The sequence below is a fragment of the Rutilus rutilus genome (genome assembly GCF_951802725.1).
Source record: "Rutilus rutilus genome assembly, chromosome: 9".
NCBI lineage: Eukaryota > Metazoa > Chordata > Actinopteri > Cypriniformes > Leuciscidae > Rutilus > Rutilus rutilus.
Genome location: NC_140223.1, coordinates 19450684 through 19468488, shown reverse-complemented (window position 1 = coordinate 19468488; position 17805 = coordinate 19450684). Strand labels below are relative to the sequence as shown.

Sequence of the window (17805 nt, the reverse complement as noted above, 5' to 3'; positions counted from 1 at the left end):
TGAATGTCCAACTCTGCGTGTAGACGCTGCAGCAAAGCCCGCTAAAAACAAACAAAGTTGCTATTAAATAGTGTGTTACGTCATTTTTAAGCAAATTAGAGAGTTGTTGGCTAATTTAATGAATAGCATTCTGAAAATCAAGAAGATTTGTTTAAAGGGATAGTTCACTTTGAAATTAAATTTTGGTATGTTTTAGCTTACCTCAAGGGCATCCGAGATGTAGGTGTCTTTTTTTCCGCAGTAGTTTCAATTTTGATATTTTTAGGTCAAACCGTTCTTGTCTGTCAGTCATTTAATGCAGGTCTATGGTCACCACCTCAAAGAGCATGCACAGAGTCCAAATTAAAACAATTCCCCGTCGTCCAAATTAAACAATTCCCCATCGTAAGTACACATTGATGGCCTAAGACACGAAACGAGCGGTTTGTGTGAGAAAACGAACAGTATTTATATAGTTTTTACCTCTTATACACAGCCACGTCCAAGTGATCTGAGGGCGCGCGCGCATCCTGGTGTGTGACATGTACGCAGACTGGTGCATAGATATGTACACTAGATGTCGTCTTAAAGACATTGGTTCCAATGAACTGCCGTAGACAAGGCGACATCTAGTGTATATATCTATGCACCAGTCTGCGTACACATCAGATCACTTGGACGTGGCTGTGTATAAGAGGTAAAAACGATATAAATACTGTTCGTTTTCTCACACAAACCGCTCGTTTCGTGTCTTAGGCCATCAATGTGTACTTACGATGGGGAATTGTTTATTTTGGACGATGGGGAATTGTTTTTAATTTGGACTCTGTGCATGCTCTTTGAGGTGATGACCATAGACCTGCATTATATGACTGACAGACAAGAACGGTTTGACCTAAAAATATCAAAATTGAAACTACTGCGGAAAAAAAGACACCTACATCTCGGATGCCCTTGAGATAAGCTAAAACATACCAAAATTTAATTTCAAAGTGAACTATCCCTTTAAAACATCACCATATCAGTATCGAAAAATGTGGCTAAAAGGTTTATGTTGATGTTATATATGTGTTATATATTAATGTTATATTAACAGTTTATAGAGAGAGGCAATAGGGATTATGCCAAATTTGTCTTTATATAGACTTGTTACAGCAAGATATTTAAAGGGACATTTTTGTACATAGTTTTTCAGAGTTGGACCAATGTTTGACATTTTGCTTTTAATAATGTCTGAATGTCTGGTCAGTATTATTCTGCTTGTTGTCGATAAACTGTACATCTTAGAGCTACACTATTGAACAAAAGTTTGGGGTCAGTACGGTATAAATTTGTCTATTTTTTAAAGAAATTAATTTTATTCAGCAAGAAGTAAAAATATTTAGAATGTTACTAAATATTTGTATTTCAAATAAATGCTTTCTATTCATCTGATGAATAGAAAGTTCATCTAACTTTCTATTCATCAAATAATCGTCAAAAAAATCCATTGTTGTTTCTTGAAGAGCAAATCAGCCTATTAGAATGATTTCTGAAGGATCATGTGACACTGAAGACTGGAGTAATGATGCTGAAAATTCAGCTTTGCCATCACAGGGATAAATTACATTTGAAAATATATTAAAATTGTAATCATATTTCACAGTATTACTGTTTGTCTGCAGCCGTGGTGAGCAAAAGAGACTATTTTCAAAAACTTTTAAAAATACTATCGACCCCAAACTTTATAATGATAGTGTACATTGAGAGTACAGGTGTATATATAGCAGCTGTGGGCTTATTATTGGCTATGGCTATTCATCCCTACTTATGGAAAACAATTTATTGCAATTCTGGTTTTCTCCATCTGCCAACCTAAAAGTCTTTTCAAGGCCTTTAGCTCCAACACCTGCTGGCTATTTATTCATCAGTTATTGAAAAAAAACTTAATTGAACTACCTTACAAATAGCTGAAAATATTAGGTCTTCTCAAAGTATTTGTGATATTTCAGGGATTTCCTTTCACTTGATCGATAAACTCTTAATACTGTAATTATCCCTTACAAAATCACCCAATTATATGCGCATAAACCATTACTGACCGAACAGAAAACAACAACATTCAGCGTAACCAAGTAAACACTGTCTACACACCAAGACAGAGTATCATTTGATAAGGGTGAGCAACTTGATCCTGCTAGATCTACATCACTCACAGCAGGTGATGTCAGGCTCTTCAAACACAAGCTTGCTCGATGATGAAGATGGGGATCTTCTACCCATTCCTCAGATAAACAATCGAGCGCTGACCCGTTGTTTGATGTCTTGACCTACCAGTGAATCAAGTGGTGTCAGGTTCTGGGTTTTGCAAACACAAACTCGGCAATGACCTAATTGTTGTGACACTCCAACAATTATCAACAAGAGAGCCCATGGGAGGTGAAGAGAAGGTGCACGGCTTTCAGCACGGCGTCACTAGGGACAGTGAGTCATCATATTGTCTGTTGCTACACTATAAATTAGAAGAAGAAATGTATGCACTACGTAACCTTCAATACTGTTAATGAGGCTTAACGGTTTTAAACACTTTTTAGGGTCAACTTGAAACTAATTATACTCCAATAGTGGATAAAAGCTCAATTTGATCAACATCTAATATGTAATGTCTGACTTTCCACAAAACAACTGACCATGAAATTGATAAGCCAACAAAAGCGCAGCGCCGACTCCTGCCTAGTCAGCTGAAAGGAACCCTGAAATGGGAAACTCCGCAGTGCATAAACATGATTTGAGTATAACATTCCTTCACTTTGTGTTAAAAATAACCAACATTATCAAGCCATTGTTTGGGGACTGTGGGTGTCACACGGGGTCATGTTTGCAACAGCTGGCCTTAACAGCCCTCTACAATCCACCCCCAAACCCATTAATACTGCTCTCCTTCTGCCTCAGCTTGCAACCATGTGTGAAATGATCCTTGATGATGGAGATGAGGTAATGCCTTCAGCAGCTCTGACATCACTATAGCCTTTCCCATCCAGTGCAATTGACCATCACTATAGGACAATGAGCTTTTTGTCTTACACTACCTTTCATTAAGGAGAAAAGGATGAACATGACACCTGTGAGTGGTTTAAAGAGCTGATATTGCAATGTTAAGCATATATATATATATATATACAAATTGTTTTGTACAAATTGGCGGATGTACTAACGGATGATATAATTGTAGTCATGTGTAGTCATAAGTTGTGTGTCTAAAATAATTTTCAAGTTTCATTAACAGTATTAAAATGTGTCATTATTTATGTAGTGCTGATACACACATGCTATATACATATATATTGTATTTTTAACATATATATATATATAATTTGTGTATTAACATATATATGTATATTAGTGCTGTCAAATAAATTAATCGCATCTAACATAAACGTTTTTGTTTGCATAATATATGTGTATATATATATATTATTGTATTTATATATAGTATATGTCTGTGTGTGCATTTACTGTATACACACACATATGCACATGCACACACACATAGGCCTATATAATATATTTAAATATAATAATATATACAAAAGGTTTTATGTTAGATGCGATTAATCAATTTGTATCCGTACAATATATATAGGCTATTTATATATGTATACACACAAACACACACACACATATATATATATAGGCCTATAGATAGATAGAAGATAGATGCGTTATATTATATTTTTTGTAGTGTAATAATTAGCATATAAAGAGCCCAATTAAATATGGCACGGTCTAATGGGGAATATGAATAATTCTAACACACAGTGAATCATGATCTTGTAAGTTTCTCTAATTAATCTTGAAGTAGACACGCTATAATCGGAGGAATCGTGCAGCACTAATGGTAACAGTTTAATGTGGTTGCAGAGAAACATGCCCATAGTGGTACACAAAACATGTTGTTTTCTGTTAGTTCCTTTTTTTTACAATCCTATGTAAACACTCACAAATGTGACTGAAACTGGGTTTCAAAGATGTGTTCTCACTTCTGTTTCTTTATTGAGAAGATTTATGAAAAAACAAACAATAAACTTACGTGATCATCTTTGCTTGATATGTAATGATTGCTGCTTTCAGTGTAGGTGATTTGGATCCTTATGACACTCATATCATGTAATCAATTACGAGTAATTTTCAATCATGACTGAATGAGAATCAGGAAGCATGCATATTTTCCCTTCTCTTTTTCCCTTTGATGTCATACGTGACATGCAAATTGACCTCTCTGCCACAATCATGGAACTTGGTGAGCAGAATAACAGCGTGACTACAGTCGATAACCACTTTACACATGGCGGCTAAATGCAAGCATAGACTGGTTGTTTGTTAGCCTTCTAAACCTGCAGATCTCGGGTCTGTCACTCACTCACCACCCTCCCATTACCTTGAAGGGTGGCAGCTGCGGCCCTGCACCACCAATAGGGACTGTTTATCAGGCAATTAAGGTGACAACAATGAAAACTAATATGTAAAAATGTGGGATGGGAGGTAGACGAGCAGTGCCCGAGACAGGTTTATCAGATACGGTGGAGTGTGAAGGAAGGAGGGGGTAAAGTAAAGGATGATGTCACCAGGACACAGTAAATTCGAGCCTCGCTCTTGTCTCGTGTTTTCACGCTCACACCCACGTGGACGTTGTGTTTTGGTAACGTATGTAGCCGTTGCGCAGTCACAGAAGAACCATACACATGATCTCTTCTCTGTCAGGTAGTGAACTTTGGTAAACTTATTGTTCTCAGCTGTCATGTGGACATTGGAGCGAAGGGAAAAGTTATTTATTTACAGTAAAGAGACTGTCTTTTGTGTCATTGTGCTGAAGTGTCACCACACATGAGATGGAAATAAACATGTTACCTGTTTGACCATTGAGCTTTGAATCAATTGTTCATGTTTACGTCATAGAGGACTGTATGTGGCCTAACCTCAGGGTAAAAACCACAAGTAAAACACTGTACCATGCATATACCACTGTACCAATAATGAAATAAAATGAATATAAATACATTTAAAATAATATTTTTTAAATATTGCAGTAGTCTGTTTTTATACAAATTTTGTATATAGTATACTATAGACCCTTTTTTTTTTTTTTTTTTTTTTTTTTTACAAGACTACTTGTTTTATATTTATCTATAGGCCTATTCATTATAACTATCACAATAAACAGTATCAGCTTTCATGAAATACTGAATTTCATGTCAACACCACGAACTAGGCTATGCATTTAACACTGAGGCGACTGATAATAAAGGCATTGCCGTCCTAGAGCAGTCTGCGTGGGGCTGTATGCCCAGACATGTACCTGAATGGGGATTCCCCTCCACACAGCGCTTCCTTCATCTGCTGTCTGTGGGACAGGAGCTCCCCATCCATATATGAAGTTAAGCTCCCCATCATGCGCAGGACATCTGCATTTAAACAATAGATGCAGTCGGAAGCTGCTGTACAAAGGTCAAAGGGGATGAAAGAAACGGGGGGATTCCGTATTCAATTAGCATATTAGCTCACGTTATCAGCGCTGTGCATCGATGATTAGCAAAAGAGCAAAAGACTAACGAATTTCGTAGTTTTTATGTTTTATTAGTGAATGTTGAACGATTAAATTAGCATATTAGCCATCTTATGCATGACGTATTAAATCGCAAAGGAGGAAACAATAAAAATATATTTTAAATGATATGATAATAATTATTATAATAGCAATAATGATATTAATAATAATTCTGAGAAACTAAACAATGTTATTGAGGGAAAAAAATGCTGCTTAGCAAACTGCAATATTTTTGTGCATATTCACTGCATATAGGACATTTTAACGTAAAATCTGAGTAGCCTACATGAAATCTGATATTACTGATAGGCTATATGACAAAAAAAGAATATGACAAAACATTTAAAAGATTTCATTTATATTTTTTCATATTTCATGTATTTAGAGGTTTCACTTCTTTTTCCTCAATGTTGCAAAATAAACAAAAACAACATATTTACTGTCTAGGCTACTGCACGCGAAATTTCGAACTAACAGGTTTAAACAAAAAATAACAAATAAAAATGCATGTTTAATAGCCTATTTAGCAATTTGTCACATTAGTGTAGGCTACGTTAGTGGCAAGTCAGCCATGTTGAATAGGCTTATGTCATAATGGGATAAGAATACCAGTCGCGTAGAATCACGAGCATAGATATGTAGGCTATATAACTATTTTAGGCTATCTAGTATAGCGTCAAATGTAATCATAGCTTTTAAAGTGTGGATCCTTTAAATGCAAATGAAAAATGACAATTATGCATATTTAATATATTTTTTCAGGCAGTATAGGTGTGAACTCACACTGAACTTAACTTGTTGCTTTTTCTAAAAGCACATTTAGTGCACTGTTCTATGTTCTATATTTTACTATATGATGTCACTTTATTGTATTTTGCTCTATGCAATATTCTATGCAAAACAACAATTCTAAGTGCGTTGTCAACTGTGAGAATGACAATCATCGACAAGATCTTGTACAGCACACTCAGTACATACTACAGGCACGCTACTCCTATTGCCAATAAACAAACAACAATGGGCGTGTAAGGGCTGCTTGTTCCTGTGCTGTCTCGACTGCTCGTGTGTGTGTGTGTGTGTTTACACTGTCTCTCGCCACGCCCCTGATGATGAGCATGTCAGGACTTGTTATGAGTCTCTCAGAAGAGGGTGTGGCCTAAAGCGAGCACTTCGCGGGAGTGAAAGCAACTCGCTGTCATCATCATAACCATACAGTTTACAACCTCACGAGCACACGGCCAATGACGAATCCCATGAATTGACACACTTTTTCTTTCCTGCAGTTTGTGGAATAACATGAACGGACATTTCACGAAGTCTTTTTGAAGCACGACACATATCTGGTGTCAGAGCATAACAACCCTGGAAAAACATCTACTTACTTGCAACACATTTTTGAAGGTAAGCGTAAATGTGTTTTTACTTTTGTTGAACATGCATCTCTTTGTTTTTTGCAGTGATCGGTGAAAATTACCTATTTGGCAGCCAGTAGATGTGGCATATTGCTGCTCATTAATTATGCACAAACATAATTATTTAAATGACAGAATCAACCAGACTGCATTAGGTAATAAAAATCATTCGATTTTATTTTATCATGTTAGATCAGGTAGATATTTGCCATTTTCTTTACATTTTGTGTAAAAATGGGGTTTGATGTTGTCCTATCCCCTACTTAAAAGATTCCAGTTTAAGATGGAAACTGTGTTTTGGAAAATACAGTTGGTTTCTAGCTGGTCTGCTCGTTTGTTCAGGTGCAAGCTGCTAGACCAGCTACCAGGTGGTCAGTCAAGCTGTTTTTTGGAACTGGTAGCAGGTCAACCAACAAATAAACAGCTTGGACCGTCTTAGACCAGCTAAAAACCTGCTAACTTACCATGTTGCAAAACAGAACTAGCCTATCTGCTTATGTTGGAAGAAGTGATTTAGCTAATGTTCTAGTAGCCTACTTACATATATTAACCGGCTATTTGTATAATAGAACAAGCATTTAAACTATGCTGTATATCAAAGAACTGCCAGTTTCCAAAAACTTCCACCTCTTCAAATCTTTAACCTTGCATCACTCAACAAGTCACCGGCTGTGCGTTTGTAGGTGCCACTTTTCCGACGCTTCATAATTTCCACGTTCACAGCATAAGCCCTTGTTGCCAATTGAGAAAAATTGATAAAATCATAGCCAGTGTCGTAATTAGGAAAATGTAATATGTATTCCAGTGGAATTAAGCTTTTTAAATGCACTGAGTGTCAGAGAGACTCGCTATAGCGCAAGATTGTGTTAAAGCGCGCGAGAAGCTGTGTGTGACATCGCGTGCACGGATTTGTTTACAAACACATTCGTGAGCACGAGGCTGCAAGTTTCTGCCATCTTGTGGACGCTCAAAATATAGGTTGCTAGGTCAGACAATACTTTTTTTGTTGATTTTCTTACATTTTCTTCTTATTATTATTAATTCCATAAAGTCTACATGAGAAAAAAAAAAAAAAATGTTGGTCTATATAATCATTTTGAAAGTGTTCCCCTTAAAATTTGCCTGCGATTATATATGATGATGTCATTTTTGTCCAGCTGCATTTTTAAACAAACCAGGTGACGTTCAAACAGGTCAGATGTTTTCTATAACATTTTTCTGCTCTCCTCATGTCAAGGCTGTAACGGGTATGGCCCGACCAGAGATGGACAGCAGGGTGGATGATTGCAACCCCGGAGCACCGAACAGCTGCAGGATGGAGGTGCTGCGTCAGGATGCCTGGCCCAACGGCAGCATCATTCAGCCCTTCCACCGGCACCGAACCATTGCCACACAGACCAGCACTGTCTCCGCACCACTACCCCACGTCCCAACACAAGATGCCTTCAGCTCAGACAGTGTCCTGCAGCAGGACTGTCTACTCAGGGATATTACAGGTAAGGCGTTACAACATAGAGATCATGCTTGTGAAAAGATGTTTATGTGATGTGCATGGTGGAAATCATTAGCATAATATATTTAAATGAGATTCAGAAGACGAAATCAATGGCTTTGACTCCAAGGGTTAAAATGCAGCAGGACGTGCCCTCCCCTCCCCAGTGAGAGAGCTCAGACATGTTTAGACATGTTCTTTGCTGTTGGCTTCCTGTCAAGTGCTGCTCAGTCCACAATGGCGGCCTGTCACAGAGAATCACGCATCGTCTCAATGTTGTGGTTTCTCTCACTCCTTCCGCTCTCTATTCCTCATATTTTTCAAAGAACTTTAGCTATCATTTAACCTTATCTGACACTTCTGCTGACACTCCTCCTTAAAGGCTTTCCTCACTGGCTGATAGCCTGTCCCTGGTCCCTCCCTGTCCTCCAACTGTCCACCCTATCCCAGCCCACCCCTCATTCCTGTCCACCAATGGCTGGATTTCAGCTCAGGCTGCACCGGCTTGCAGTTACCCTGGCAACAAGCCAGAACCCAGCACTCCCGCTTTCTCAAGTCACCTGCGCCGAGGATCAGCGGATTCTCATGGCTGCAGCACTAATCCCCTCCGCGGAGGCATTTTCTCAGTGCGCTAAGCGAGAAAAAGATTTATCATATGCTTACTTAAAGTTAATCTTTAAAAACACCAGTAATTTAATAACACTGTTAAATGTGACCTTTAGTAAATTTCAAAATGAAAATCTATTTTTCATACTGTACATTATAATGCTGCAGTGCCTAAATTCACTTGTAGCGTTTCACACAATTGATTTTAGTCTTTTTTTAGATATATATTTAGTCAAAACATTACATTAAAGTTCATTCACATTGTATAATGAATACAATTCTAAGTGCTTGTCAGTGCATTCGTCAGTACACTGTAAAAGTACACTATTTCAAAGCCAATCGAAGTAATTATGAATTACCCAATTTCACAGACATGACTTAAAGGGTTAGTTCACCCAAAAATGAAATTTCTGTCATTAATTACTCGCCCTCATGTCGTTTCAAACCCGTGAGCCCTTCGTTCATCTTCGGAACACAAATGAAGATATTTTTGATGAAATCCGAGAGCTTTCTGACCCCCCCATAGACTGCAACATTATTACCACTTTCAAGATAAGGTTGTAACGACCCTTAAAATAGTCTGTGTGACTACAGTGGTTCAACATTAATGTTATGAAGCGATGAGAATACTTTTTGTGCAGAAAACAAAACAGAAATAAAGACTTTATTCAACAATCTCTTCTCCTCCATGTTTAGTCCCAGACTAAAATGCATGTTTGAGCTGTCTAAACCAAAAGCAGTAGGGTTGCAAAGTTTCCAGAGTTTGTTTTAAAATGTTCAGGATTTTGGGGGAATTTTCTGAAACTTTTGGAAAGTTTCAGCCCCTTTGCAACCATGGGTATGACTGGGATTCTAAAGTGTGTTTTGTCCTTATTGTGACATGTATCCGAGTGAAATGGTGTCTTGAATAAGGAAAAAAATGTATGGCGGTACTTGATTTTGTTTAAAGATTATGAGGGCACATTAATTAAAAAAATATGAATTGCCCATTTTGATTTCATGGTGACTTTTAAGAAGCGGCGGGATGTTATGCCTTGTTAAAATAGCAGTACTTATTCAGAGGTGATACATATTATTGCTTTCCTGCTGTCACCTAAACCATAAGGATTTGAAGTTTCCATTCAATCAATAAAAGAGGATGAGTTGTCATATATTTAATCAGATTAATATTGATGCAACCGTAACACAATGTGAAAGTTAAATAGAACATAACATGACCTAACAAAACAAACATTGTGGTTCAACATATGACATCACCTGCTAACAAAAGTTACTTAAACAAATAGAGTATTTGGCTCACCAATGCATATGAAATCTCACTGCTATTGTAAGCTCTGTTGAATCTAAATTTGGTTAGATTATCCACTCCTTTACATGTCTGCCTGTTAAATAGTGGCAGACAGTGGAACAGTCCCATATATCTCAGTTTTGTTATGAGAACACTGTTAACATTGTGCCAGTGGCACAATTTTACTCCAAGTAGTAGTAACTTAGGTACTAGTTTGACAGTACTACCAGATCGTATGACAACAAATGACGATTATCAGTGGATCAGTTGCATACAATTGCATACAAACAGTAATCTTAAACAACCAGCAGTGTTGCATTTAGTTGAGGAACTCAAATAAAGCCCAAAGTATACTTCAGCCGTCCGCTCCGCGCACTGTCCAGGTAACAAACATTTCGACATCAGGAGGGTCCGCGGACCTCCATAGATTTTTTATTAAACTTCTATTAATTAATTGATAATTGTAATGCTTTTTAATAGTCAAAAATGTTAGGGTGATGTGAAGAAAAATCTCATTAAAAGAATTTCAAATATAATTTTTAATAAAAAGAAAAAGAAATTATGTCTATAATCATGTGCCAACACACAGAAACATGCAGATCGTGATACGATAATCATACAGAGAGGACACCTTCAGACTTTTATGACTGTCAATAATGTCAACGAGTCTCTTAAAATAACTTATTTTTCACATGTTTTTTATTTAAGACAAGGTCAGGTCATGTTGTGTGCCTCCCCAAAAATGTAATGATATTTATCAATTAAACATTTATAAATAAAGAAATATTTTTACTTGAACGAATATATATCTGTGCAATCAATATAATATTTGTACTCTTATTGTTTTTATTTAGGTACAGAACAGGAACTTCCCCTGCCTGATCTGCTAGCAGACAACCAGAGCTCCTCAGAAGACTCGACGTCCAGCAGCTCTGCCGCCGAGGACGACCCCAGGCTGGAGGATCAGGCGGTCGAGAGGGTGGCCATACAGCTGAGGACCATCGGAGATGAGATGAACGCTGTTTTTCTTCAGAGGGTAAGGATCACGTTTGTCTAGTTGCAACAGTTTAAATACGCCAAAGCGTCATCAAGTGCGATAAAGTAAACAGGCGCGTACAGGGCATTGTCTGCTTGTTAATATGAGCGAGTGTGGCAGGGCGTGCACAAATGTAGCCTCCAGTGGGTCTTCTTGTAAATGGATCAATATGATATTCACAATCCTGTAGTGAATGTTGTGACTGGAGTCGAGTTTCCAGTTGTGGCTGAACTTAATAACCTTCCCTCCCTCTCTCCCTCTCTCCCTCTCTCCCTCTCCCCGCTCTGGATCCCTGTTGTATCGCGTGAGGAGCTAGTCTGTGAAGCGAGCAGGAATAAACAGAGGCCAACCCCCCCAACCGAACCCACCTCCCCCTCCTTTCCTCAGACAAACACACATGACGTCACTGCTTTGCCTCTGCGCTCTCTGATTTACCTATGTTTAAGTGTGTGCGCCACTTTCCTCATTTTTAGTAAGAGTCAATTGTTTTGTTTTTTCAGTAAGAGTCACTCGTCCCCAGATTCCCGTACATGCTAACACACCTGCACCGACACACGCGATGCTATAAAACAAGTATGTCTCGTTGAGGCAGCTGCCGACATGGTCATGTGCAGAAAGTCTGCGACCTGTCGTGTGGCCTCGCTGAACTCTGATACCAGTGTGTTTTTACTGGATGAAGGCTCTGTTTACTGTGGCCGGCAGAAGAATGACATGACAGGGACTTCCCTAAACGGAGCAGTGCAACAAAAGCTCAGTGTGATTGTGCCGTATGCATGCTCACAACACCGTTCTCTTTCACCGTAACATGTGAGACCGCCGGACCATAGATCCTCCTCCCGCCCACTTCTGTCCTCTTTAGTCCCTTCAGTTGTCCAGACACTTTCTCTTAGACTCAAGGCTGTAACCGTCTTGAACATTGGGGGGGACACATTTTTGTTTATAAAGCATAAAGAAATAGAACAGTGAAGGAAGTTCTAGGTGTAATTAAAAATGTTCTTTGCAAATAATATTTGAATTACTTTGAATTAAAATTTGAACTCATGTACTTTTATTTGTATGCCTAATATGTCGAAAACGTAAAACGTGTCTTGTCTCGTCACACTCAGTTAGGAATTACATGAATCATAAATGCATATTTTTAAGTAGTTTGCATGGGGTGGGGGACAATTTGGACACTTCTAATTACTGGTGGTGGGACTTGTCCCACTCAATGTCAATAGTGGTTACGGCCCTGGTTAGACTCTTGCATTCCAAATTCCCATTTTTATACCTTCCAAGGTTCCTCATTAAAATTTTCATGAAATCATGGAAATTAATAAAATATTAAAAAACTTAATTTCTATAGTAAATATAATTTGTTAATATTTGTATTTATTTAATATAAATTATTTAATATATTATTTATATAATTTAAAAATATATATTACATTATGGAAATATATTAAACTATTTAATTATATTAAATATATATTTTATATAGTATGTTAATCATGGAAATAGTCTTTAAAAATGAAATTTCTATAGGAAATATAATTTGTTAATAAATGTTTTTATTATATTATGAAAATATACTAAACTATTTAATTATATTAAATATATATATATTTTCTAATGCAATATTTTATATAGTATATTAATCATGGAAATAAATAAAAATCTTTACAATTTTATAATATAATGTTTATATATAGTAATTTCATGTAGTATATTAGTTCTTAAAATCTTACATAATATTAGTCATTGTCAGCTTTTAATTTGTCTAAGTAACAGATGGCAAAAAGATTGAATGTGTTCCAAAATATTGAATCTGTGCAGCGTAAATGAAGCCCGAAAGACATGCTGTTGTCTATGATGTCATTAAAATAATCTAAGCAACAATATTGACAAGAAAACCACACAGCTCCTTAATATATATATTTGTTCTTTAGTACTGTTTACTTGTGTTATTATTTGAAGCAGTGTTAACTTAATTTAAAAATGTTGTTTTAACTTAATAAGTCAATATTTAAGCTTTTAAATAAACATGTTCGTTAGCATAATAGTTTATGCTGTAGTAACAAAAACTTGCATAGTAAATATGCATAGTAACCCTGACCGCCTCAATATTGTGTCCATATGTCCCATCTTGCACCTTTCTCTGCGTTTAGCTCATTCTCCCACTGTCACTCTCTTGTTTTCCCTCTTTCACTTGATCCCCCCCCATGAAGAGTTATTTTTAGCGGATGACTCATAGCAGCTGTTGAGGAGTAATGTGCTGCCTCTCCTGACTCCTCTGTGCAGACATTGTCTGTCTGAGACTGCCTCACCCCACCTTGTGTCTGTGCTTACACACGTACACATCTGTGCTAATATAAACCTTGACACTCACTCCCACTCAAACACATCAACGTCACAAAAAGTTGAAGCAATTGCCTCACGGCCGCTGTAGGATAGAAGAGGTGGAAAAAGCTAATAATTACACAAAGCAAAAGTTTCGAAATTCAGTTTCCAAACGGGGAAGGAACTAAGACGCAGACCTCAGATCGAGTCTTTTGCTTCATACCATTGTGACAATTTTTTATTTATTTAATAGTATTTAAAAGAAGTTCTTAATAGTATTGAATGTGCACTTTGTAGTGTACTTCAAACCTCAAGTATATTGTTAAAAAAGCTGTATTTGCAGATAATATAATATTAATGATATAAATGACCACTTAAGTGTATTAAAAGAGAGTACACTTTCATGACTTCATTGCACGTCTTAATAAGTTTTACTTTAAAGTACATTTTAATAATCTCTCTTCATGCTTTAAAGAGGTACACTTAAAACCACATGTAAAGTACATGAGTATAATTTTAACCGTAGTGTTTTATTCACTATAACAATTAAAGTTGCTAAATATTTTAAATGTTTCAATAGAAATTACATTGAAGTATATTTTAGTTTGATATAAATGCTTGTCAGTACATTTGGCAGTACACTTTAACCATATTTCAAAGACTATAGAAATAGTTATGAAATTACATATAAAGCGAGGGTGGGCAATGTTTTTCATGAAAAAGTTTTTGTTATACTGGTTGAAAGTCTCTTCGCATCCTGATAGAAATGAATCATAGAAGTCGTCTAAATATTAAAAAATGTACATATATCTTCTGTGGAAGTCTTAGGACCAAAAAATGTCCGTCCGATCATTGCATTTGGTCCGAAAGTTCCCATTTAGGTATATTCTTTTAAAGTACATTATTTCCACAAGTGTACTTCTTTTTCACAAAAGTAGGCAGATGATTAGAGCAATATCTGAAATCTAAGTAGGTCGACTGTTTCGTTTTACAGTCCCTGAGTGCTTTGCAATGTACAAAAACAAGTTTTTAGTTATTCTTATGTTCCCTTTCACTTTTTGTATTGCATAAAACACATGATGAGCTCATTCTCCTCTCATCTTTGTTTCAGAATGCTGACCCACGCTGGCAGAACTGGAGGGGCCTGTACCGCGGGCTCGTCGCATTCATCGCCGACACCATCAATGCTTTCTACCAGGACGGGTTCAGATAAACAGACGGGTTACGTCACAGGAAGAGTGCAGGCGCTCTCCTGCCGACCACTTAAAAACTCTGGGACTTTTCTGCAGGATCAGATGTCACGTTTGGTTCTTAATCTGTGTTTGTTTGTTTTGTACATCTTTTTTTCATGGATTCTCATGTAGCATAGTGACTGAAGCGTGTGTCCCGGTATAGATGTCAGTAGGAGTGCGTGGCTCTCGGCGCGTTTGCATACTCCTTTGCAACTAACTGCAATGCTGCGAAGTTACAGTAAGCCCGGGTCGCTCTCAAGCAAACAGAGTGATTAGATCTGCACAGCGCCTCGGGGCCAGAGGTAGTTTATGTGTCATGGGTTTTCCTCTCAGCCGCCTTACAGGAGCAATAACTGCGCTGCACTATCAGTCACCAGTGGCGCAGGGCACGCAACCGCACACCATTAATGGAAAACGGGCGATAATTATTAAGATAATGGAATGCTCACATACTATATTAATGGAGCACAGTTGGATCGTGCCTTGCTAACACCCTTTTTTTACTAAAGCCATCAGGGACAATCAGCAGATGGTGTGCGGGTAAACCGACCCTGTTGCCCCCTACCTGAATCTACACTTCGGGACACAAATTTGCCACTTAATTCAAAGATTGGTCACCTCCAATGGAGGTACGGGAGTGAGGCTGGAAGCCTTGTGGGAAAGCCAGACCACTAGTTATCAAAATGGCTGGAGAGCAGTGTTAATATTTGTATGGATTAAACATGTACATATTTTGTGAGGAAAAAAAAGGACAGGATAGAATAAACAGGGAGTTTTGTTTCTTATGTGTTTTGTATATTTTGATGAAATGACCTTAAAGTACTTAACATTAAGTTCCTTTTTTCGGTTTGAGATTTGTTTTGTTCTGGAAACATTTTTTTGGACCAACACTGGAAGCAGTTGTTCTAAAATCCAGTGGATTTCTACTTGCATTTTGTTTAGATTTAAATAGGCTATCTGGAGTCCTGTAAAAAAAAAAAAAAAAATATTGAAAATCCCCATGAAATGTACTTTTCGCAGATAATTCTCAAATAAATATTTGAGAAACACAAGCTAATTTATTTTGTATGTCCATCATTTGTACTTTTTTTGTTTTTTTTGTTGATGATTTATATTCATTTTTCAAGTGGATAAAATAAGCATGGAGATATTCATTAATGTTGTGTTCTATGGACCAAATATCTCTGAAGGTTGTGAGAAAAATCCATTTGTATTTTCTGCTGTAACTTATTTGTCTACAAAAAGAACTAAACTGAGCCAAACTTCAATCATACTTGAAAAGTTGGTTCTCTAGCAGTCTTCGGGCGGTAATTGTTTCTCAATGGGACATAAGCTATTTTCAGCATCCAGGGGCCAGTTGCATAAACATAGACATTAGGCCTATGTTCACCTACTAGCAGCTAGTCCAGGGGCAGGCATTATGCCATATTGCAATCTACGTTTTTATGTACAAAAAAGTTATAACCAGTCTTAAAGATTTTTTTTTTTTTTTGATGACTTAAGCCCTATTCGGATTGTAATAAGCCCTATTCGGACTGTAATTAGCCCTATTCGGACTGTAATTGTTTCTCGTGGACGTCCGTAACAATACATTTGCATGGCACCTGACCTCAGTGATAAACTCGGATGGCAATTTATTCGCTACGGATGAGCGCGTTCTTCTTCTGTGATCCGAACCGGGAACGCGCAGCTCACATGGTGAGTCGCATAGTGTCTGCTGTAAATAAAATGTCATATGCTTGAAATAACAAGAATAAGACAGAAAACCATTGTAACTATATTATTTCATGCATACGACATTTTATTTACAGCATACAACCATGCGACTGACCACGTGAGCGAGCGTTCCCTCGTTCGTATGATCATAGAAGAACGTGAATAAATAGTTTTATCACTGAGGTGCCATGCTAATTTTTTATTTTTTTATTTAGACGTCCACACGATAAACAATTACCGTCCTAATATGGCTTATGAATCAACGTTGTCAGATCCAGTTCTGTCTGGGCATTATACAGATAATAACACTGTTATGGTTGCAAGCACTTCCCTCAGAAACCACTTTTGAAAAACTGTGGCCAGTCGGTGGGAAAACTCCTTTAACCACTCCTTTTCTGTTTGCATTGGCTTTGTAATGCCGGTACAGAGTTTTCATGGCATATTGTGGATCAGAGATTCCTTTCCTGTGGCTGCCTGTCTCATGACTTCCTGTGAAACAGTTGTGTGGTCTCCTCCTTCCTGTGGCCACCTTTGTGACTTCTCATCAATACAAGTGTTCTCTGATGCAGAAAGGCCTTATTTGTACTGTCAGATTTACACTAAACACGTCAGACTCATTTTTCTAACTTTGTACTTTTGTCATTTGGAATTTTTGATGTACATTTTTACATTGATTTTGTATTGTTTTTCCCTTACCATTTTCAATAAATACAAGAATTGCGAAAGTGTTTTGATGTTGTTGTTTTTTACGGACATCCTCAAACTCATTTTAAAAGGATTTGACACATTAAATACACCAATTTTCAAAAACTAGCCATAATGGCTGTTCAAAAGTCTTGTCAGTAAAGCCAATTCAATTATATTCGAATATTTTTGCAAAAATATATATAGCCTACAAGATTTTTTTTTACAGTTTTATTAAACACAATATTAATTTAACTTTGCATTGCAACCATCAAATCAAAACAAATACAAATACATGTGGTAGCCTACAATATGCATATTTTTATAGGCTAAAATGCTACTTAAGTTTAGTATAATATTCAACAGGGGGGTCTCGGCTCCTTCTCGGTCTCTTTTTTTATTAAGGGATCATCTGCCTGCATTAAATGAACAGAACAAACCTTTTCCTATGCATGTT

The 17805-nt window shown here is 37.1% G+C and overlaps 1 protein-coding gene across 1 annotated transcript; it reads left to right on the top strand.

The window, feature by feature from the left end:
- Positions 1-6704: 6704 nt before the first annotated feature.
- On the top strand, positions 6705-17386 carry bbc3 (BCL2 binding component 3). The gene is made up of 4 exons (XM_084418411.1): positions 6705-6964; positions 8213-8471; positions 11216-11397; positions 14828-17386. Exons 2-4 carry the CDS (start codon positions 8225-8227, stop codon positions 14927-14929), a joined length of 531 nt encoding a protein of 176 aa, XP_084274537.1. The 5' UTR covers positions 6705-6964; positions 8213-8224; the 3' UTR covers positions 14930-17386.
- The last annotated feature ends 419 nt before the right edge of the window (positions 17387-17805 follow it).